The sequence below is a fragment of the Nicotiana attenuata genome, unplaced genomic scaffold, assembly GCF_001879085.1.
Source record: "Nicotiana attenuata strain UT unplaced genomic scaffold, NIATTr2, whole genome shotgun sequence".
Taxonomy (NCBI): Eukaryota; Viridiplantae; Streptophyta; class Magnoliopsida; order Solanales; family Solanaceae; genus Nicotiana; species Nicotiana attenuata.
Window position 1 is genome coordinate 44,074 of NW_017672728.1, and position 23,371 is coordinate 67,444.

At 36.8% G+C, this 23,371-nt stretch overlaps 2 protein-coding genes and 1 long non-coding RNA gene across 4 annotated transcripts; 1 reads left to right on the forward strand and 2 right to left on the reverse strand.

The window, feature by feature from the left end:
* Positions 1-5,418: 5,418 nt before the first annotated feature.
* Positions 5,419-6,355, forward strand: LOC109214283. Its single transcript, XR_002066148.1, has 3 exons — positions 5,419-5,527; positions 5,785-5,931; positions 6,184-6,355. It is a non-coding gene; the product is annotated as an uncharacterized LOC109214283 (long non-coding RNA).
* A 596-nt stretch (positions 6,356-6,951) lies between these two features.
* LOC109214287 lies at positions 6,952-10,720 on the reverse strand. 2 transcript variants are annotated; one of them, XM_019378189.1, is made up of 3 exons: positions 10,347-10,720; positions 7,384-7,603; positions 6,952-7,254 (listed from the first exon to the last, which is right to left on the reverse strand). In XM_019378189.1, the coding sequence occupies exons 1-2, from the start codon at positions 10,463-10,465 to the stop codon at positions 7,396-7,398; spliced, it is 327 nt and encodes a 108-aa protein (XP_019233734.1). In that variant the 5' UTR covers positions 10,466-10,720; the 3' UTR covers positions 6,952-7,254; positions 7,384-7,395. The 2 variants fall into 2 exon arrangements, with proteins under 2 accessions (XP_019233734.1, XP_019233733.1); XM_019378188.1 differs by having other exon boundaries at positions 6,952-7,603; positions 10,347-10,719.
* A 1,189-nt stretch (positions 10,721-11,909) lies between these two features.
* On the reverse strand, positions 11,910-18,905 carry LOC109214284 (prolyl endopeptidase-like). The gene is made up of 12 exons (XM_019378184.1): positions 18,528-18,905; positions 18,108-18,327; positions 17,783-17,983; positions 17,612-17,682; positions 16,963-17,125; positions 15,678-16,271; positions 14,469-14,849; positions 14,299-14,374; positions 14,144-14,207; positions 13,599-13,734; positions 12,575-12,688; positions 11,910-12,498 (listed from the first exon to the last, which is right to left on the reverse strand). Exons 1-12 carry the CDS (start codon positions 18,851-18,853, stop codon positions 12,433-12,435), a joined length of 2,412 nt encoding a protein of 803 aa, XP_019233729.1. The 5' UTR covers positions 18,854-18,905; the 3' UTR covers positions 11,910-12,432.
* Between the last annotated feature and the right edge of the window lie 4,466 nt (positions 18,906-23,371).

Here is a 23,371-nt window from a genome sequence, read left to right on the forward strand (position 1 = left end):
GTTGAAGTCTTCAAATTCGCCGATCTTCAAGTTGAAATATTTAGGCCCTCCAAGTCTCAAAGTTGAAGTTTTCAAGTCCGTCGGTCTACAAGTTGAAGTCTTCAAATTCACCGATCTTCAAGTTGAAATATTTAGGCCCTCCAAGTCTCAAAGTTGAAGTCTTCAAGTCCGTCGGTCTTCAAGTTTAAGTCTTCAAATTCGCCAATCTTCAAGTTGAAATATTTAGGCCTTCGAAGTCTCAAAGTTGAAGTCTTCAAGTCCGTCGGTCTACAAGTAGAAGTCTTCAAACTCGCCGATCTTCAAGTTGAAGTATTTAGGCCATCCAAGTCTCAAAGTTGAAGTCTTCAAGTCCGTCGGTCTACAAGTTGAAGTCTTCAAATTCGCTGATCTTCAAGTTGAAATATTTAGGCCCTCCAGGTCTCAAAGTTGAAGTCTTTAAGTTCGTCGGTCTTCAAGTTTCAGTCTTCAAATTCGCCGATCTTAAAGTTGAATTGTTTAAGCCCTCCGAATCTTCGAGTTGAAGTCTGCAAAGTCCGCCAAATCTTCAAAGTTTTCCAAGTGTTCAAGTCGATGTCGTCTTCAAGTTGAAGCTTTATAACTTTCCAATCTTAAGGTGGACATATAAGTCCCTTTGCACCTTAAGTTGGCCTCTTCGTGGGTTTGTCCTTAAAAGGAACTATAACTTTCCAATCTTAAGGTGGACATATGAGTCCCTTTGCACCTTAAGTTGGCCTCACCGATAATTGAGCCATTTTGAGAGTAATCTCTCCAAGAACCGGGCCATTTTGAGAGTAATCTCTCCAAGAATCGGGCCATTTTGAGAGTAATATCTCCAAGAATTGGGTCACATTGAGAGTAATCTCTCCAAGAATCGAGCCATTTTGAGAGTAATCTCTCCAAGAATTGGGCCACATTGAGAGTAATCTCTCCAAGAATCGGGCCATGAAAGTAATCCCTCCGATAATTGGGCAAGGATAAGTACCCATCCCCTCACACCTTAAGACCGCCTTCTTCATGCGTGGATCATCTTGTTGAACAAGAACATATCTTTCTCGCTTGACCTACAAAAAAAGAAAGAAAAAAAAGACAACAAAACAAGAAAAGCACAAGAAAAGAAGAAGAAATTACCTTCGCGTTAATGCTTCTGAGTCTACAAAAATAAACTCAAAAGGCTTGCAAATACTACGAACTGATTTTCAACAAGCATGAACGCATGAGTTTATATAGGCTTTTCTAACATAGTGTTGAAAAGTTACCTTCGATGTGGGACATTGCTGCACATTGTTTCCTACAAGGATTTGGCTAGTAGAGGCGGCTTCGACATTTAGTTTCCCACATGAATTGGGATGTGGTGATTTGATATGATAATAATACTGTGTGTTCTACAATCCAAGTAGAAGTCTAATTAAGTAGTGGGAAGTTGCTCTGAGTGTACACGTGTTAGAAGTGCTAATCCAGAAAAGGTTCTAATTTAAGATTAATTTAGATAAGTATGGAATTCTTTAACGACACTGGATTCCGCCGTGAATGTTCGTCTTTTGACAAATTCAATAAGCAGTTCGTTTCCTCAAAATAAGGATGTAAGTTCAGGAGGGAATACGGAAAGATCCATTAGATAATGAACTGTTGGTTCTAAGCCATCTCTGACGATTAATCAACAATTCGAAGTGCTTTTCTTGCGTATTCTTGATAAACCAGCGTTTATATATAGATGTAGGAGGATCTGTTTGGGAATTGATTGGATATTTTATATACGAGATATTAATATAGTGGAGAAAAGAATACAACATGCTAAAGTAGCTAGTAAACAAATCATTGTCTTACATAGACAACTCAAATACTAGTGGCCTTGCAACATTTTTGCGTGCTGCCAAACACTCAAATTAAGCAACATGTCACTAGATAGACAAAGTGAAAGAGAAATTATGTAATTCAAGACTAGTCTTCGAAGATTAGTATTCCACAAGTCTTGAAGTATGGGGCATTTGTAAGCATGTAAAATTTATTGGATTCAAATTCAATAAATAATTTGGATTATATGTTAAATATACTAGTCCAAATAAATATTATGGGCTAATATGATTGGATTAATTATATAAATCCGATACACATGGATTAAATAATTAAGTCTTAATCCATTGGGCTAGCCCATTTAATTGGGCTAAAGTGATGAGTCCACTTCATTAAAGCCAAGATGACATCTTCCTAGAGGCCCAGTTTGGTGCCACGTGTCAAATGACGTGGCGCGCCAAGTCAAACGGATGAACCAATAGGATCATGACACGTGTCAAAATGACAAGGCATGCCAAGTCACACTAAAAGGCCAATGAAACCGTACCACGTGTGCAAGTGACATGTTCTGGCCAATCAAATGCGGCCATGTCACACTTCAATTTGATTGGTCAGAAAGAGTTTGTTCTTATCATAACTCTTCCCTTCCACAACTATAAATAGGGGTCTTCTTAACTCAGAAAAGACACCAGAAGTTATAACAAGAAGCAAGAAAGAGCTCGTGGATCAAACGCTGCAAATTTCTCTACAAGTTTCAAGCTTCAAGTTCAAGCTCAAGAAATCAAGTTCAAGCTCAAGAACGAAGAGCGAAGAACGAATCAAGGTCAAGTTCAAGCAATCAAGCTCAAGCTCAAGAACAAGATCATCGTTCGTGGAAACAAATATAGATTCAAGATCAAGCTCAAAGGCCCTTGAATTTATTTACTATTGGAAAGAAGAATTAGAGGATTCATAGAGATTGTAACACTCAAAATTCGAAATAAAATACTACAATTGTTGCAATATTTTCGGTCTTGATTTTATTTTCTCGACGCAATTTATTGTCTACAAGAAGCTACTTTTTTCTGTTTCTCCAAAACTGCTTCTGCTTCTCCTCAAAAACACTTTTTTCCTTCCAAAAGCTTGGCCAAACACCTCAATTTTTGGCCAAAAGTGCTTTTGGCCAAAAAAAGCATTTTTGGCCCAAAAAAAAGCTTGGCCAAACAAGCTATTAGTATGGAGTTGTTTGACTAAAAAGTATTAGGCATTTTTTTGTTAAACTAATTGAATAAGAAGATTTGGGGCAAATCCTAGCCAGAGATAATTTATGACAAAATTACACAATAATGCACTTCATAAGCAGACATTGCACTATTTTAGCCCAGTTATAAATTTGCAAATGTGTAGCCAAATATCAATAAGACCTTTTCTTTTACCATTCCCTCTGACTATAACAACCTCATCTTTTTTTTCATCACCTACCTACCCTATTATAGCTCTCTCCTCATTTTTCACCCATAAATATTTAATTTAATTAATAAAAGAGTATCATATGCAAACAAAAAATGAAAACGAAAATCAGTTCCCTATTTTTGGTGTAACCATTGATCGAGACACTCGGTCAACACTCATTCATGCCTTCTCCATAATCAATATTTCTCCAAATTGTTTCTTTTTGTTTTCTTATTTTGTGTATCTTTAGGCGTGAAATATCCGTGAGTTTTTATTCTCTTTTTTCCTCAAGTTTATACATACCTATCACAACTGCAAAACGCAAACAGACGCGAGAAACCTAAAATCTCATCTCGTTCAATGCTAATCTTCTTAAATTTCGATTATGATTTTGTAAGAAATTTGGAGTGGGTATTGTTTGAACTTATTAGAAATAGTCCAAGTAGGTTGTATACAAAGTTTGAAGTTATTTGCTGGAGAATTGGACTAGTTTTATACAAGAATTGCAAGTGAAAATCGTACAAAAAGTTCATCATAGATGCTTATACACTTTTATATAATGTTATACACTTTTATACAAAGAGGTACATTATGTATATAGTTGTATAAAAGTGTATAAAGATGTATAATCACAGTAGTAAAAATATTCGTGATACACTATGTATATAGGTGTATAAGAAGAATGAGAAGAAGAAGGGGAAGAAGAAGAAGAAAATGTGAGAAATTCACCAAATACCTGTAAATAATGTATCAACCTTGTATAAAATAGTGTATAAGAGGTGTTTATACACTTTATATACTATTTATACAATATTATACATTATTATACAAATAAATCCTATCAATGGAGCTTCATTAGTTCTTTTTCTTCCTTGGGCATCTTTTGAAATTTAACTCAAATCCAGCATAAATCTACTCCAAATCACTTGAAATTTAAGTTTTGAACTCCTGTTGATAATTCAAATCAATTGGGACAACACCCATTCCAAACAACTAACAAATCGAAAAATCCAATTTTCTGAAATCGAATCTTTGAACCATAAGTGACAAAATTACATAATAATGCACTTCATAAGAGATTACCATCTTTGAATCTGGAAGAAGAATTGAAGGAGAAAAACAATGGTAGAAAATTTTTGGGTTGCACTGTGCAAAGGCGTAACATGGGAAGAAGAAGAAGAAGAGCGAAGAAAAAAAAGGTGGGCTAACTGATGAAAAGTAATTTTCAGGTTATGTACAACCTGGGCTACACTGGGTAAGGGCTCCAAATTTGGGCCATTTTCTGATGGGTTGTTGTACCAAGTGACAAGGGGTGTAATTCTCCCTAAATAAAATAATATTCATAACAAATATAATTATGAAGGAATTTTTTTTCATTATAATCTCTAAAAGTATCTACAATATATTTCTCCTCCGCTCATTAAAATAAGCTACTAATACCCATATTTACAATAGTATGACACCTATTTCAACTAGAAATATGAAAACCTATTTCTATATAATTCTGACTACAAATCTTATTTAGACATGTATTGAATAAACTTGAAAATATCAAATCCTAAACACTTTCAATTTCCTATTACAACTTTAAATTAGTTTTCCAACAATTTAATTGCTTTTTCTTTTTTCATTTTGGCCGTAGCATCAAAAATGCTTGAAAGTAAAATCATTGACTACATAGTATAGAAACTTAAAAGTGAAAAGTATTAAATAAGGGTATAGTAGTAAAAGAACTCTCTTATTAATTGTTTCTTAAGAGACGTATAAAAGAAAAATAAGACAATTAAAAAGGACCGGAAGGAGTAATTGTTTCCAAGACAGACCTTGGAGTCTAAAATAAGTTGGCTCAATTGATCAAACATTTTGGAACCAGTTTGTTCATGTAAAAGGGGCTCATTAGCATAGTCCCCTGCATGTTGGTAGGATGAGGCTTAGAATCCTTTTGGAGTTTGGACATGTAATAGTTTCTCTCGGATTGTGGCACAAGCCTAAGGAATGGAGTTGATTCAATCAATGTTCCGAAAGTGATTGAAAAATTCTATCATTCTAATAAAAAAATTCAAAAAAGACGGACCTTTCACTGAAAAGTTGGATCTGGTCAATGTGCTTCCAAAAGATTAGGGTCATTTGTAACTTGATCATTGTTGTAAGCTAAATTTAGAGATCTATATCTGCTAAAACATACTATTTCTCTTATCTTATTGTTGCTGCTGAACTACTTATAAACTCCCAAGGATGATATCGATTGACAGTCTTCTGCAGGACATGTTGGAAACAGTTCGTGCTTTTCTAGCACTTTCATGCAGTACGTTTCTTGCATTGAACTTTTCTTTTTGCTGGCAGAGGCGGAGTCTGGATTTTACACTTGTGGGTTCGGAATTGTAATCCTTTTGAATTACTGGATTCTAAATTAATAATTTATATATATATATATATATATTCTTAAGACAAATATAGGGTTTGAACAAAAGCTACAGGGTTTGCCGAACCCGCATCTCACATTCTGGCTCCGCCCCTATTGCTGGAATATACATTAATGGACTTATTGGTCACTGCAAACAGGTTACTTCAGTAATGAAGAAGCAACTACCTCCATAACGGATTCAGATGGATGGTTAAGAATTGAAGATCTCTGCCTACATTGATGAGGATGGTTTCATTTTTGTGATTGATAGGCTGAAGGAGGTGATCAAGTATAAGAGTTATCAAGTAAGGGGATAATGAAATTTTTCATTCTTTTTTGGCACACAGCTCTGCTTTCATATTGAGTCTGTTGGTCCAATGATAATGTACAATTTACTTGATAAGGTACTTACTTCAGCCTATGCAAAAATCATAGCCATTCTCAAGTCCGAATATAGGAGGAGGGTTGCAATAGGTTGACACTGACTTTAATCAGCGTAATGGATATAATTGATTCATATAGCCGATGTTAACTAACCTTTTCTTTTTTGTCTGTAGGTGTCTCCATGCAAGAGGATAGAGAAGTTTGCATTTGTGGGTTCAATCCCCAAGAACAAGACACCTGGGAAGGATCTAATAAAGCTTGCAACGTCCAAACTTTAAATTTAGGATTTGGCCTTCTAATTATAGTAAGTTGAAGTTTATTGATAATATACATAAATGGGTTTTATCCAGGGACCCTGCTACTTGACTGTGAAATGCCTTGTGCACCGAGCTGTCCTTTTTTTAATTCATAAATGGGTTTTAGAGCTCTATGTTCTACCTTCAATCTTCGAGTATTATTACTGTGATTTCTTGAATGGTAGAGTCATCATCTTGGCAAATAGACTTATAGAACTAAAAAGAAAAAACACTGCTATGCAGACAACATATAAATGGAGCAGCAGCATCTTAACAGTATCCAACTGCAGGTGAAAGACATTAACTAGTCAAAGGTACCAGATATGTTGCATCAATCTTTAATTAGCAGATTTAGAAAGTAAAAGGCACAACAAACATTGTGCATTATTTTTGTGCAGACAGAAAAGTGTAACTTTGCTTCTCCTTAAAAGTAGTTAGCCGTTCGTTTAAATCAAGAAGATAGTCAAGTAAACTATTTTCCAGACAAAAGATAATAACGGATAGTCAAGTAAAGAATGTTCAATTCAAGACAAAAGATAATAACTACCCACCAATTACAAAGTAAACCTCATAACCAGAGACAAATAACAATAGACAAACTAAGGCTAGCACTATGACAACATCTAGGAACATAAGCAAACAAGCTTTGATGGAAAAAAATACCTTAAAAAACAAATATCATCGTGCATATATAGCAACAGTCCAAAAACGATCAAGCAACATACTAATTTGAATACCAAACTTCTTGCATCTGATCAATTAGATGAAGATTCCCTAAAATTGGTGGCTGAATAGAGTTAGATATAAATAAAAGGTACAGGGAAATTTGACAACAGAGGATAAACCTACAAGAAGAAATTTCAATGGGCCTCAGTGCCAACGTATAGGACAAGAGAACCATCATGAAGTGAAACTACCCCAACATTTTACCATTTAGTCAGCTTGTTTCTTCTTCCATATCATGTTTAAATTTAAAAAAAGAAAAAAAAGAAAAAAAAAGAGGACCAAATTAGTGATCAAGATTTTTCGTAATTTACATGAAAAAAGAATTGTTCGCTTGTAGTAGAAAAACACTACCTTCCTACGTCTCTACATCGACAATGGAAGAAGCATCCTTCGCTTCTTTTTACGGGCCGACCTAACTTGCTTTGTGATTTTCATGCATAAAAGCAATAGCAAGGTGACACATACTAAGATGAAAGCAAGCTTTAGATGCCTGAAGTACAATGAAACGGCAGAGAAAACCAGAAATGCTAAAATAACTAGTTCCCATATCACAAAGATGACAACATCCACCCTGCATCAACAGAATAGGAAAATAAATAAGGTGGACAGAAGGCACAAGACAAGGCAATTTGAAAATTACTGCCAGAAGTGAAAAATATGAATAGAGAATAGAACTCAAGAGAGAAGATGAACAAAACTGCTTCTCATGCAATGAATTTATACATTCAACAAATATAATGTTATGTTGTAAAAGATAATACTTATACATTACAACTGTTAAGGAAATCAATCGTTAGTCCTAAGGTGAACCGGCAGGCACTGCACTAGTTCATCAGTAGCAAAAGGTGTCAGTTCACAAATTCTAAGTAGCTCTAGGAACAAGCAGCAAGGATCCAATTCATTCATGTCTTTATCTAGCTCATTGTGAGTGACGACAATATCGTAAAGGAGGTCTATTTCAAACATTTTTACCAGTCCAGCATTTGTAGCCTCCATATGGGCTCTAGTGATTTTACTTGTCTTTCAAGAAATCTGTCAAAAAGAAAAACCCAGTCTTGGAATCCTAAGCTTTTCCCCTCGTCCAAAGGATCAAACTAAAAGCTTGGGGGAAGATCAAGTCCTATATGAATGTGAGATGTTTCTATCTTCTTCTGCTTAAGAATGGATTCCTAGAGGATTTTTTCCCCATAAATATTATTATGCGAGTTCAATCACGCTTCTTTTCTATCATAAAAATCTCCCTCGTGTACAAAGAAGAGTTTCAGACCTCTTGGAAGGGAAAACCCTATTAAGATCCAATACAAGCTTCCTTTGGAAAGATGATCAATTGGCATCTAATAGAGTATACCAATTTTAGAGAAGTCCTAATTTCTCTAAATTAAGTAGTGGAATAGAAAAGAACCAAATAGAGCAAATTGGATAACAGAAATTCATACAGTAGCCCAATTAGTTGGGAACAAAGTGTAGTAGTAGTTGTTTTTGTCATTGTTGGGTGGAAGTCAACACAAATCAACATGAGGGGAACTTAGAGGGCAGCCCAGTGCACTAAGCTCCTGTATGCGCGGGGTGCGGGGAAGGGCCGGACCACAAGGGTCTATTGTACGCAGCCTTACATCTCCAGTATTATAATTTAAAAAAAAAAAAAAAAATTCAAAGTCCAAGAGAGAAACTACTCGTCCTCACTTCATATACAACCTCAATAGGAATAGCAACAGAATTACTAGGTGGATGTGCAGTTGGGAAGCAAAACATCTTGTCGTTCGAAACATGGTTACAATACCTGCTAAGGGGGAGCATAACAGGGATGTAGACGTGTTTACATGGATACAACTGGAACTCAGTAATCACTGTGGGGAGAGAAAAATCCCAAAATATTCTCTTATGTTTAGGGTTTGAACCCAAATTATCCATGTTCTATTATATGGAGCACTAATAGTCCTTATAGTATGCATAACTAGTGCAGTTTTAGTCCAACTACAATGGGCAGCTTTAGAAACGGTACTGTGCTCATCTACAAGTAAAGTGCTTAAGAAGTTTTAGAAACTCCTTTTTATCCTTCTCAAAGTTGGTTACTTTGTGCCTTTAAACTGTACTTATTTGATTGCTAGAATACAGAAAGGTCATACTCTGCATATGTTATTGTGGCTATTCTAGGGTGTTGAAAGTTGACATATTGAGAATATTGAGGATGAGAAGTGGAAGACACATAGCACATACTTTGTTTCAACTCTTGGAGAACAAAGGTGATATGATCATGTAGAGATGAACGGACAATTTCTTTAGACAGTACATCTTCCCATAGTGCTGATATGTCTAGCATATGGGATCTCACCTTGCTTTCCCTTTAGCTATGCAAAAATTAATTGGTATAGAATCTCTACTCGGTATACTGGTGAGTAAAGAAGGAAAAGGGGTAGTTAAGAACTTAACCAACATTCCAAATTACATCGGGATTTCATAATTAGCATTCAATGACATAAAATGTTTAAAGTGAACAATTCCACTCAATGACCAAGTTGCTGACAGATTGTACACATAGGCATTTCCAAATCAATATAATCCATCTCATTCAAAAGCTGCCATTCTTAGCCATAAAGATATTACTCCTCCATTCCAATTTGTTTGGCACAATTTCCTAATTAGACCTTCCAAACGAATGACATGTTTCTATATTTGGCAACAATTAACTTTAAACTTAACTTCTCATTTAATCCTAAATGAGAAGCTTTTATAGACGCAAAAACACTATAGCATGTTTACGCCCACAAGTTCTACAGGTCTACATTTTCTTTCTGACGCTTCATGCCAAGTCAAACTATACCTTCATGAGAACATTGACACGCAAAATCTTCACTTTACAAGTATAAAAATTTAATCTTTCTGGCTTATAAGCCCAATTTGGTTTAATTACAAGAATAAAGGCCAAATGACAACAACAACAATAGGACACCTCAATCTCAAACTAGCTAGAGCCGGTTATATGAATTCTCTATATCCGTTTTGCACTTTCAAGTTCATTTCTTTCCGATACTCAACAATTAGACTTCTAACACAGGGGTTAGGTTCTCTATATATACAAAACTCTAGACCAACTAAAAATGCCTTTAAAAAATTCTAAGTGATAAAAGTTTCTAAATCAAATAGCCACGAGCATCTCGTAATTCAGACTGAAAAAGGATGATCTAAAAAGTCCGTAGTTGATGTAACGATGCCCAGAAAGAGACAGGAAAATCCAACAAGTGAGACATTAATTGAAAGGGATAAACCCTAAAGTGGAACTGAATAGAAAATAAAAAAAGGATGTGATGCAATACCTAGAAGAAGAAGTGAGATTAGAGAAGGTGGAGGAGAAGAAAGAGACGGAAGCCCAATCATGTTTGGATCTAATCTGATACTCTCTCAGCTGCTCCGCCAAATTCGATCTCGTAATCATCCTCTTCCTCTCACCCTTCTCCCTCTTTCTCTATTTCTCTTTCTCAATCTATCAAATATAGTTGAGTTTCTGATTGTGTTTCTGTAAGTCACATTTGCTCCGATCAATTTGACGGAGTTTTTGAGGAGCTGATCGCGCCGGCGACTAGTCCACCGCCGACGACCGAAAGGAAATTGAAAGGAATTTGCTTACAGAGAAAGGAGGAAGAAAGGATGAAAGACCTGTAGTAAAGTTAGTTGAGGTTGTTCCGATGGAAAATGACGAAAATGGTACCGTATGTTTTGGAATATGTTTAACATGGTCCTTTAAATATACTCCTAAGCAATTTTGATCCTTTAAAATTACAAAAAGTGAGCACTTTTAATCTCCTTCAACTATTTAACAAAAAATATGAAAAACAGATTTAACCATAACCATTAAGAAAGTACCTTCAAGTACAAACAGAAAAACTGCACTAGATAGTATAAATAGACTAAAAATAACAGAAATTGTACCTTAAAAAACTGCATCAAACACTAGAATTAGATCGTATAGAACAGAAATTGCAAACAACAACAACAACAATCCAGTAAAATCCCATTAATGGGTAATGTGTACGCAGATCTTACCCTTACCCCGAGGAGAGAACGGAAATTGCAAAGACTCCATGAATACTAAAAATGCTCATATTTTGGCTGAGTTAAAGGATAAAATTGTGCAGGGTATTATTTAAGAGACTATTTTGAGCTTTTCTCCAAACATAAGCGACCATTTTTGTTGTTTTCTATTATTCTGATTTTCCAACATGTAGTAAGAATTCAAGTACTCCAAGTCTCCAAAATCTCTCCTTTTATTTTCTTTTTAGTTAGGAGTTTCATTTTTATATAGAAAATAATAGATTACTCTAATGAATGACAGATAATTTGTTATAAAATTAAGAGGAAATCATACTAAAAGTCCTGTAAAATGGCTCACTTGAGAATATACTCTTCTAATTTGTGTATAATCTACCATGGCAGCACATGACAAATTATACACGAAGGATAGATTAGTTCAAAGGAGTGTAGTGGAGAATATGGCATATTTATTACTCCCCCAGTTTGCTTTATATGGCACGATTTTTGAGTACGAAAGTCAAAGTTCTTAATTTTGAAAGTGAAATAAAACATATATTCTTTAACTTTATTATATAAAATTTACATATTCAAAATATAAAAAGTATTATAAGTCACAATAATTTATAATTTAAAAATATTTAAGAAAAACATGACCAAAGACCAACTTCGTAAACTCCCCAAATAGTAATGTTGCCACATGAAGTGAAACGGAGGGAGTATGCAATACTGAAAATTGAGATGCGGAATTTTTACCCTTCAATTTTGTTTCCCTGTCTTCTTTTTTCTTCTTACTGCTCCGTAAAGCTATTCGGTAAATAAATTTTTTTAATTACCAACAAAAAAAGCAGTTGGTTGTCAAAAGAAATCAAGTTCCATTTGACAAGAATATTTTCTCCAATTGAAATTAAAATAAATGTCGCAACATTTACATCAGTTTTCTCAGAATAGCTAAAATGCATGATATCCATCAAGAGAAACCATCATTATGCTGACCATTTTCATACACATGGGAACCAATGCATGAGGGGCAAAACTATAGGATGGTTGAAGGTTGAAGGTTGAAGGAGGGCCATGAATTAAAGATTCCATATATCATAATCTCGTATGAGGGTATGGATGGGCTTCAAAAATTGGCCAAGAATGTATTCAAAACTGAAAATATGTTCATCTTTGTTTTAACCTTCTTGTGCACCTTCACGTCATAGGAATCCGAAAAGATAGTCAATGATGAGAGCCTGATTCATTTCTGAGAACTCTGAATTGGAAACAGATACTTTATCTGGAAATTGCAGCCAAATTATGACCACATGTAAATTCACCATTCACCATCTTCTTAATTTACGATTTAGTAATGCTTGGCATCAACTTCATCTACTCAACCCAAGATGCACCCAAGACCTTAGCCATGAAGGCATATTTGTCTGCAGCTTCATCAATCTGCAATACAGGTATTACATTCAATAGTGTGAATGTAACTGAAGCGGCCCAGAACGATAACTAGTGAGAAACTTACCACTTTTTGTGTTGGTCGTCCAGCTCCATGACCAGCCTTGCGATCGATCCTACCAATGATGGGATTGGTCTGCGGACTCTTCTCCAAGCTTGTGCATAGGACATATTGCATGGTCTAAAGAAGACATCACAATTAGCAAAATGGTTCAATTTACAACAACAAGAAGACAAGATATAAATCACATAGAAATTAGCAGTAATGAACCTTCACGAACAAACATATGAAATTCTCTAACTGCTTAACTATGGATCACACAGGTTCATTAAATGTATGTTTCATATAAAGAGACAAGTTTAGTTCTGAGAAAGTAAACAGATAATGAAATCCTCATCTAGGCTATAAATAGGGACAGACCATAGCAGCACTGGGATTTTAGCTGCAGGAATTATGATCTTTGGAAACATGTCTCTAAAACAATTTTGGCAACAGTCCCTTGTCAACTGGAAGTCAATGAAGGAAACTCGCCTATGTGAATATCCTTTTCCAAAAGAGAGAACAAATTCGACCAGTAGCCCAAGCCTCAACTTCTGAAGCTGTAAGTCCAGGCTAGACTTTAGAAGTCAAAAAAGAATGTGCTCAACGAGAAGCAGGGAGAACCTTTTCATTACATTATGATCATGTAATAGATATAGTACTCATATTTTTACATAACTTTAAACTGTACGACGTTGAAAATTTTAGAAGCGGAATAGTCCAAACAAAAAAGTGGCTGTATATTTGTAGGTTAGTCATCATATAATAACCAAAACATGTATGAACCTGGGTGAAGGCAACAAAAGAGAATCTATTTTAATTTTTCCTTGCTTTCCATTTGTTTAGGCAAGGATTTACAATCTAAAAGTGCTATAGTCTGAAAACCTATTCCACGAAAAAAATTAATTTGAAAACTAATATGCATGCCAATCAAAAGTAGGGAAAAAAAATTGTATCTGGATGCAGATGAAATGTCAATAAAAAGGCTCATAGTTGTCCATGAAGAGGCAGAAGAAGAAGCAGGATTCTGTTTAGCTAGTTAGTAACCTACCGCCAATAACTTCAACGAGTGCAGTGGCACCACTCGATCATCATGATCTGCTGTCAGTAGCATAGTGGACGGATATTGAGATTCTTGATCAGTAGATTGTTCCCATGGCCTTCTGACATTATGGAGTGGTGAGTACCTGAAATCAATTGAGTGGGAATGACAGGCTAAGTAAATTTAATGTCGCTGCTCGAAAAAGGATAAAAAAGTGCTAGGCCAAATGCCTCAATCTACAGAACATTGAGTATCGTTAGATGCAGAAATGAAAAAGGGGGGAAAAGGGAAGGGGAGGAAGGAGAAGGAAAAGTATCAAATGTACAGTTGACAAGGTAGACTAGGACAGTTGCTACATGTCTTTATCTTATTCTCTAATACGAGAAATATTGCCTAAACAAGGATTCCTCCAAAAGCAATCTATCACCATGCTGACAATTTTTCACCATCGGGAACCGCTGTCATATTTCTTTTCATTTTCTCTTACATGCATGAATTGAAAAGCATATTAAGAGTATGCCGAGGGATGTTTCAGTGAAAGTTCCAAAACTCACTTGATTAGCCACTGAAACTCTTCTTCCTTGTCTGAACAGCCATAATCAGAAGTCCAGGCATGACCTAGTGAGGAAGAGAATATAAGTTGTAAAGAGCAAATGACCAAAACCAATATGTATCATTGAAGATGAGAACTCAGTCTACAGCACACTACCTATAGTAAACTTGTGAAATCTAAGCATATCCATAACACCAACATGCGCAAGAGCACAGCCAAAGAGATCAGGTCTCTGCAATTATGAAGCTTCCACAGTCAACCACTGATTCATCAACACTAGAATGCAGCAGAATAAGATAGCGATATTGAGGAAACAGTTTAAGTACCTGATTGATGCAGGCTCCAACAAGAAGCCCACCATTGCTTCCACCTTCGATGCACAACTTCTCTGGCTGAGTGTAACCAGCTGTCACAAGATACTCAGCAGCAGATATGAAGTCGTCAAAGCAATTTTGCTTTTTGGAAAGGGAGCCAGCTTTATGCCAATCTTCTCCATATTCCCCGCCGCCACGAATATTTGCAATGCAGAACACAACACCTAAATGCTTTGCAATTACAACACGACCGACGGAGAAGTATGGAGTAATGCTAATATTGAATCCTCCATATCCATATAATAAACAAGGGTGTGATCCATCCAAGGAAATATCCTTTCCAGCGACTATGAACATAGGGATCTTGACACCGTCTTTACTGGGCACAAAAACCTGCAAAAGTAGACCCCAACCATGAAAGAAAAGGAGACATAAGACAAAGATAGTTGACCAAAGAGACAAGACATCATTTTTCCAGAAGAAAAGAGTAATAAAGTTCCTGTTTACTTTTGTGTGTTTATATGGCTTTTGCTCTGATGTTCATTAGTGAGAAGCAAAAAGAAAATAGAACCAATCTGTAAAAAGCTTTGTTTCACTAAGTTGCATTTGCCTCGGTACACTCTTAGAGTAAGTAGTTGAAAACCAAAAGTAGAGGAATTCATCAGTCGACTGCTATGCCCAGCAGAATTCCTTGTCTCAAAATGGGTAGACATGCTCACACAGATTCTATGACAAGAATTGACCCTTTACAGATTTGGAAAAAGTCCAGGTATTTGTCTTCTGCCAAGAAGAATAAGGGTAGCTGACTACACCAAGCGAATTGGAGTGCGGCAAAGAGATGCAGGAAAGTATGTTGCAGAAAAAATTAATTTTAAAAGAAAAGGAAAAGATCATAATTCGGAACTAATAATCTGTAATTTTCCTATTCTACAGGAGCTGAATGAGTGTGCATGTAAGTGTAAATCTCCTAGTTTAGCTTAGATATTTCAGGTTAAACAAATTTGGAAAATTGCGTTGATTCAATGGGAAAAAACATGCACAGACTTCTCATTTGTAAAACCTGAGTAGAAGCGTCTACTACACCAGGACTATACACTAATAGGGAGAAAAGGTCAAAAGACACAAGTTCCAAGTATTATAAAAAATAAACTACACAAGCATAATTACTTATCAGGAAAAAAAAACTACACAAGCATAATTGTGACAAAAAGCCCCATTCACCTGATTAACTTGAAACTCGGTATGATCAAACCCAGGGACAACAGTTTCTCGAAATACTTTCAGATTCGGAACCTCAGCTTTGAGATCACACTCATATATAATTCCAGGGATTAGGAAGTTTGTAAATCCAATAAAAATGGTGCTGTCTTTGCGGCGAGCAGAAATTCCAGACACTGTGCCTATATCAATGGGTAAATGATGAAGCAATACTCCTGCTTTCAAATCTCTCAACTGCAAAACATTTTTCACATCACTCAGATAACTGACAACCAGTTGATTGTCATTGACAGCGACAGCTGATTCAAGTACATCCTTTTCATCCTCTCGGATGATATCAGACCACGAATCGGGTTCCTTCAGATCTACTCTGACTAACTTATACTTGGGAGCATCCTTATTGGTCCGGAAAGTGAAAGCAGTGCCATCATTTGCAACACAGTCATAAGAGGCATCAAAGTTATCAACAAGCTTGATAAAGGGTAGCAACTCATTTCTCCCTTTATAACCTTCAATCCCATCAGGAAGTGCAGATAAATCGCAGTAATAAACTTTGTTGACTGGATCACAGTTTTCATAGGTATACAGGAGAACGTACTGCAGAAACAATAGTTTGTAAAGTTAGATTGTAAACAAGATTAACTTATTTTTTTGGATAAGGCAAGGCAAAACCAAATTAAAACCTGTGAACAAAAAGAACTTCATCAATGTAGGAAAGACAAAAAGTAAACCCAAAAAAAGGAGTTGCTTTTCAAGAATCCAATGACCCTCACTTTAATTCAATTTACAATCACTAATATGGGATAAAAGTGCTCCAAGTGTCACAATCATCCTGATTAAAAGTCTTTTAAGAAAGTAGTTCTTTGACTACTCATTTTGTGTTCTCATAGGAGTCATGTCTTCTTAGCACCTTCTCAGGATTTTCTCTCTCTTTTTTCTTCTTCTTCTTTTAAGTATCATCCTGCTTTCCCAAACTCCACGCCTTACCATCGTAGCATAAATTTCATTACATGGTAAGTACGACACTTATACTATAGTCAAAACAACAACATGGCTGTTCACCCCAGAAAATTTAGCAAGAAGCACATTACATCTGCGAGAGTGATCCTTATCAATGTATCCCTGTTCCTGGTAATTCTTGATACATCTTTATCTTCCCCAGACCCATGTCTATTTTTCCAGGGGTTAGGAAGAAAACAAAATATTGATATATAACATTAAAATTTGAAAATTCATAGTTCTCATACAGCAATAATTATGCAACAGATTAGGGAGATTCATAGTAAACCTTTCCATCTTCTGTTACCGAAGCTGATCGTGTACACTTCGGATTTTCAGGATCTTTCCAGCACAATATATCATCGGACTGATCAGTACCCAAGCGATGATAATACACTTCATGGTTCAGATTGGCATGTGTCTCTGTCCCAGCATCCAAACTTTCTCCATCACTAAGAAGCAAGACACACTCCAAAACTTAGAGTCACACAAAATAATGGAAGTGTTATGCCGTTACTATTACATATTTATACCCAATGTCGCTCGGACTCTCCGAAAATGTTGCCGGGTGCGTGTCGGATCCTCCAAAAGTAGTGCATTTTTGGAGACCCGACACAGGTGCGGCAGAATTTTGGAGAGTCCGCCCAACATAGTTTATACCTTTACTATGAAACATATTTAAGGTTCTGTTTGGATATTTGTACCATTACAATGATGACATGCCAGCAGATAGTAGCACAATACATATTACACCAAACCTTTTCAACGTATCGGAAAATTAGCCAGCAGATTACTTTACATCAGATCAGATGATATAGGTTTTTTGTTTTTTTTTTTCCCTCAGAAATAGATCAGATGATACAGAAACTTCATGATTCTCAAACCACAACTTGTATATGAAACAGATTTGTAACGAGAATATAACTTTCAGTACTCACTTTGGCGCTGGATAACGGCTATAGAAAAACCCTTTGCTATCATGGGTCCAGCTAGCATCAGAGAACTTAACCTGTGAGGAAAACAATTACACCCATAATGACAAATAAAGAACTCCAAGCAAAGATATATGTCCACCATAATCAAAATTTATCACCTTTCCGAACACTTACCCACGAGACTACATCAGGATTGACGCTCTTATCATCAACCTGCATAACTTTGATTGTCACCCAATCACTACCGCTCGAACTAATACCATATGCCAAGTACTTAGCATCCTCACTAATGGAGCAAATACTCAATGCAACTGTCCCGTCCTCACTAAGTGTGTTTGGATCAAGCAAAACCTCTGGTTCTCCGTCCAAACTATCCTAGAATCACCAAGCAATAAGACACAGTCAATCAGTCAATCAACTAATGCCTCATTCTAATCAATTGGGTTTGGCCAAACGAATCATCTATATTATTTCCGCTAAAAATGGAATCGTTGCAGACCTGCACGTAAAGGACTTTTTGGGGTTGAAGTCCTGAATTGTGGAAGTAAAAGTACTTATCGCCCGCCCTAAAAGGGACTTCATATTTTGGAAAATCGTACAATTTCGTGATTTTTTCCCGTAGCTTTTCTCTTGTCTCACAAGTCTTGAGAACTGAGTCCGTTAGATTCACCTGCTTTTCCACAAACTCCTTGGTCTCCTCTGAGTCGGGATCCTCAAGCCTAATCGAAAGGTTCAAACAAATTTTTTTAAAAACTCAATATTTATGAAAGCAAATCACAACTTTATCGAAGCAAGACACTAGCAAAAATTACTGTTAAAAAAATTGTATCTTTTCGCACGAAATTGCCGTAAAATAGAGAGCTAAAGTAGTTAGAGCATGTTCATTGAGCTAATTCTAATTATTTTCCCAAAATTGTACCATCTATAAGGATCAGGAACGTTAACTCCATGATAGTTATCTACAACAGATTCATCTCGGCGAGCAATTGGGTACGGCAGAGGTTCGGTGAGGGCTGAAAGGGATCCCATTACAGAGGAGGAGGAGAAAAGGGAACGGGCAAGAAGATGTGAAGTAAAGGGATTGCTCTTGAGGTGTTCGACGAAAAGACAACGTTGTTTAACGGGGCGATTATTTTGTTGTTGTTGTCTATTATAAGACGGAATGACGAGGAGAGCAATGCGGGTAAGAGATTTGGGGGAAGAAGGAGAGAAGACAATGGCGCGATGGCAAGGTAATGTGAACATTGTGGGCGTGACCGACGAGGAGCTTGGTCTTTGTTGGTTGGGCTAACAACCCAAAAATGAGTGGATAGGGCTAAGTATCTTCCGGTTAGAACCAATGTCCAAGGCTTGTACATTGCCCCTTGGCATAGGTTCGTGCTGGTATTGGCAAGCAATGTGCGGAGCTGGAAGTGTGCCTAAGTTAGTACATGGACTTGGGTAGGTCAGCTAGACAAGGTGTCTTAGGTGATAGCAAGACAGCCTTGATTGTGGGCGACGATATGGCAAACGAAGGCGCATGGCACTTGGCTAAGGCATGCGTGCGGAACAGTGGGACGACAAAGGTTGTGACAAGACGTTTTCATGAGCTTATGGGCGAGGCATGGTCCAAAGACAAGACAAGGCAAGCAGAAGGCAAAGTGTGGGCAAAATTGTGGAACAAATGCGCAAGTCATGTGACTATGAATAAGTGTGATGTGCATGTGCTGTAGAAGTTTAAGCCATGTGCAATGCACATGTTGTAGTTGGCCAAAGTGCTGAAGAGGAGTTCATTTCGTGGGAAGATGAATTCAAAAACGTGGCTAAGTCTTTATGCTTGTTTTTAGGCTTGGCATGTGCCAAGTACATTGTGTAACTGCCCCTTGTAATCTCTCATAGGCAGCCCCCTTTATATTGTTGTATTTCATTGGTTTAAGGCAAGTAAGCATATGTAAGACTTCCAACTGAGTGTCCTTTGTATATTCTGCGAGAATAGAATAAAGGTTAGATTTTACCCGTACTACTATGTGTTGCTTACATTTTATAAGTCTAAAATAATTTTAAGTGTCAAACTGTGTGCAAAAAAAGTAAGGCTGAGTGGCTTGAGAGTCAGGATGCTGCCGTGCAGTGCTGGTTGGGAAAAATTGGCCTTGTAACAACTGGTATTAGAGCTTTGCTCGTGAATTGGAACCATGGCTGGTGGATCCAATTCAGACTTGCGTGATCGTGTGCAACGGTTGGAGGCGCTGATTGGTGTGACTGATGATCCTTTAGATCTAGCTGATCTAATTACTGAGATCTATTGTCTAAAGGATGGAATGGATCAGTTTCGTGAAGGTATTCAAAAAATGTGTGAGGCCACGAATGTTCAAGTTGTAGATCTGAAGAAGGAGATCGAAACTCTAAACTTGGAAATTACTGTTCTTCGAAGGGCATTGGCTGCTCCTGGCCAAGGCAGTGAAGAACGTTCTAAGGTAAAGATCCCTGAACCGAAGGCGTTTGATGGAGCGTGTAGTGCAAAAGAACTGAAGAACTTTCTATGGGATATGGAATAATATTTCGTTGTTGCCAAGGTTCCAAACGGGGAAAAAGTCACAATTACAAGCATGTACCTAACGGGAGATGCTAAATTATGGTGGAGGACTCACATGGCCGACGATGAAAGTGCGGGCAAACCCAAGATCGATATGTGGGAGAAACTCCGAAAGAAATGAAGGACCAGTTCTTACCTAGCAACGTATCTTGGCTTGCTAGGGATCGCTTGAAACGTCTGCGGCAAACTGGAACAATTGGTGATTATATTAAGGAATTCACTTCCTTGATGCTGGATATACAGAACATGTCGGAGGATGACAAATTGCATAATTTTATTTCTGGATTGCAAGCGTGGGCGCAGAACGAACTCAAGAGACAGAACGTGAAGGATCTCCCGAGTGCGATTGCTGCAGCGGATTCATTGGTGGATTACTGCAGTACACGGTGTCTTACTGAAATTCCTTCTACTTCAAAACCTAAGAAAAAGGTGGAGAAGAAAGGGGAATGGAGGAAGGAAGTTCGAAAAGAAATCGTGGAAAGGGCAAGTCTATTGTTCACGGACCTGCTAGAAACAAAGGCATTGCCAAAGGGCGATGGTTGTTGGACTTGCGGCAGACCTCACATTGCCAAAAACTGTCTAAATCGGGAACAGGTTAATGCTTTGCTTGCTATATAAAATAATCGGGATGGATAAGGTAAAGAAGTTGCTGTTGCCTTGGTAAATCCTTTGCAATTGCTGAATGTCATTTCGTTGCTTAATGGTACAAACGACGAGACGAACCTTCACTCTTTGCTGATGCACATTGAAATGAAAATTGGAGAAAAGGGCGTGATAGCAATGGTAGATATTGGCGCTACTCACACCTTTGTCTCGGCGAAATTGGTGGAAATGTATGGGTTGAATGTGAGTAAGTGTCCCTCCTACATGAAGATTGTGAATGCGAAAGCCCAAGCCATTATGGGTATGGCATACAATGCTACTATGTCTGTTGGGAACTAGAAGGGGAAAGTTAACTTGATGGTGATTCCACTGGAGGACTTTGAGGTGATCCTTGGAACATACTTTATGCGAAAAAATCGCTTTGTTCCAATGCCTCACTTGGATGGAGTGATGATCATGCTTGATGTTGATACCCAATTTATTCCTATATATTTTCTAAAATATAAAATACTTTCAAAATAGCATATGTGTGCATATATAAGTACGTCCAAATATTTTACTATTTTTCCTTCGTTTTTAAAGATTTTTTTTAATCAATTTATTGCCCTATTTTATTCAGAGAAACCCAATAATTACCCCCAACATAATCATTTTGGTGATTCAGTTATTGGATCCTCATATTTATGCTAAAATATAGCTAAGATAATTTTTACATATTTTTATAAATTTATTTAGCATTTTTAAAGCTAAATTGCATATAATTGCAATATTAGCCTCTGTTAGATTTAATTATGTTTATGTCTATAAATAATTAAGCCCAGTATTTTTAATTTGATAATCATGTACTATTAATCATTTTAGTACCTTTAATTTATTTCCAGAAGTTATTTTGCTATTTTTATAAATCAAATAGGGAAAAGTGGCTATTTACGCGTTAGCCCATTTTCATTTCAATTCTAACCTGATTTGGCACCCCAATTGAACCCAATTCACACCCAATTACCGGGACCCAATTCCCCTTTTAAACCGACCCATAACCCATTTAAATGACCCACCTTGATCCCCTACCTAACCCTTTCAATCCTGACCATTGATCATTTAGATCAACGATCGACATTGGCCCTTTCCTAATTAAGCCCAAAAGACCCCCAAATTCCTTCATTATTCACACCCCGCCGCCTCTGAATCCCCCGTCTCTCTCAATCCTCTCTCAAACCCTAGCCGCCACCCTCAGCTACAACCCTAAAATCTCTCAAATCAATGGCTTCCAAGGTCATCGGAGGCCTGTATCCACCTCCTATGGCTTCTACATGCCCAATTATCATGGTTTCAAGGCTAAATCCTGGGAAAACTTGGTCCAGACTTTGGTCGATTTCAGTTGTATGATTGTCTCCGGTCATCTTTGACCTTGCTCCGGCCAGCCATGGCTATTCTAGTCTGACTTTGGACTTTCTTGCTTAGATCATTGGTTTTCAAAGCCTTTCTCACCATTTGGGGTTCTTCTGAAACCCTAGCCTTTAAGGTTCTTCCGATTTCTTTTAGGTCTGTTATAGACCTGTGCTTGCTCTAAATTTCTAAACATTTTCTCAAAGTTTCTTTTAAAACTCTACCTTAAAAAACCCTTATTTCTTCCGATTAGGTTTTATGTTATGTTATTTGACATGTTTTGATGTGTTTCCTTATGTCATTCTTCTACTTGAGTTTGCATGTTAAGGGCCTTAATTTCTTATGAGGTTTTTGAATCTATTCTTGTTATTATTTGCTTGATTTACTTGCGCTTCATCTCCAGACTCGATTTGTCTTGAAAAAACCTAATTTTGGGTTCATTTGAGTTATGAGAATATTTGTTATGTGATTTACTTGTTCATCATCTTTGAATTTGATTGGTCAAAAACCCTAATTTCTTTAGGGCCTATTCGAGCTTCTGAAGCTGCTTCATCTGTTTCTTTATGTGATTTGGTTTCTTGCAATCATCGAAACTCGAATGTACTTTTCAGAAGGGCCTTTACTTGACCCTTTGTATGCTTTTGATACCCTATTACTAAGTTAACGAAGTTGACCTAGGTGACTACCATGTTTCCATGTTCACAGTCTACTGACTATGTGATTGTTATTGCATGCTGCTTCTCTTTGCCATAGTTTGGCCTCGCATGTTTATGTACTCTATTTATATGTTGGATTCCCCTTTTGAATGACCTCCAATTCTGGACTGAATTCAAACCATTCCTTGTGAGATTTTGATTGCACTCGTGTTAAGTAATTGATTTTTTTCTTGTTTCACTTTACTGATTTCCCTGTTTCTTGGTTTAATTTGAACATTTTCCTTTGAGCCTTCGATCCCTACATTTTCTGCTCAATTTGATTGATTCCCTTACCTTGGTTCCATTGGTACTCGATTCTTACCGACATTTCCTTGATTAGAATCTGATGAACCTAGTCCTTATGGCATATTGAGTACTTGTACTATGTTGAAAATATTTCCTTATTGGTTATATTCAGCCTTATGTGATTTCTTTCCTTATTTAGTATTTACATTGTTACCGTTTAATTTAACTCCTTAATTAAAGGAAGTACTTATACTGATTTGA

Bases quoted from the DNA above. Each gene is read 5' to 3' on its own strand.
- LOC109214287 (XM_019378189.1), bottom strand. From the start codon at position 10,465: ATGATTACGAGATCGAATTTGGCGGAGCAGCTGAGAGAGTATCAGATT. The intron at 7,604-10,346 runs GTATTGCATCAC...CTGTTGATGCAG, and splicing joins AATCTCACTTCTTCTTCTAG to GGTGGATGTTGTCATCTTTG.
- LOC109214284 (XM_019378184.1), bottom strand. From the start codon at position 18,853: ATGTTCACATTACCTTGCCATCGCGCCATTGTCTTCTCTCCTTCTTCC. The intron at 14,375-14,468 runs GTACTTAAACTG...TCATAATTGCAG, and splicing joins TTGGAGCCTGCATCAATCAG to AGACCTGATCTCTTTGGCTG. The intron at 12,499-12,574 runs GTAAGTTTCTCA...CCTGTATTGCAG, and splicing joins GACGACCAACACAAAAAGTG to ATTGATGAAGCTGCAGACAA.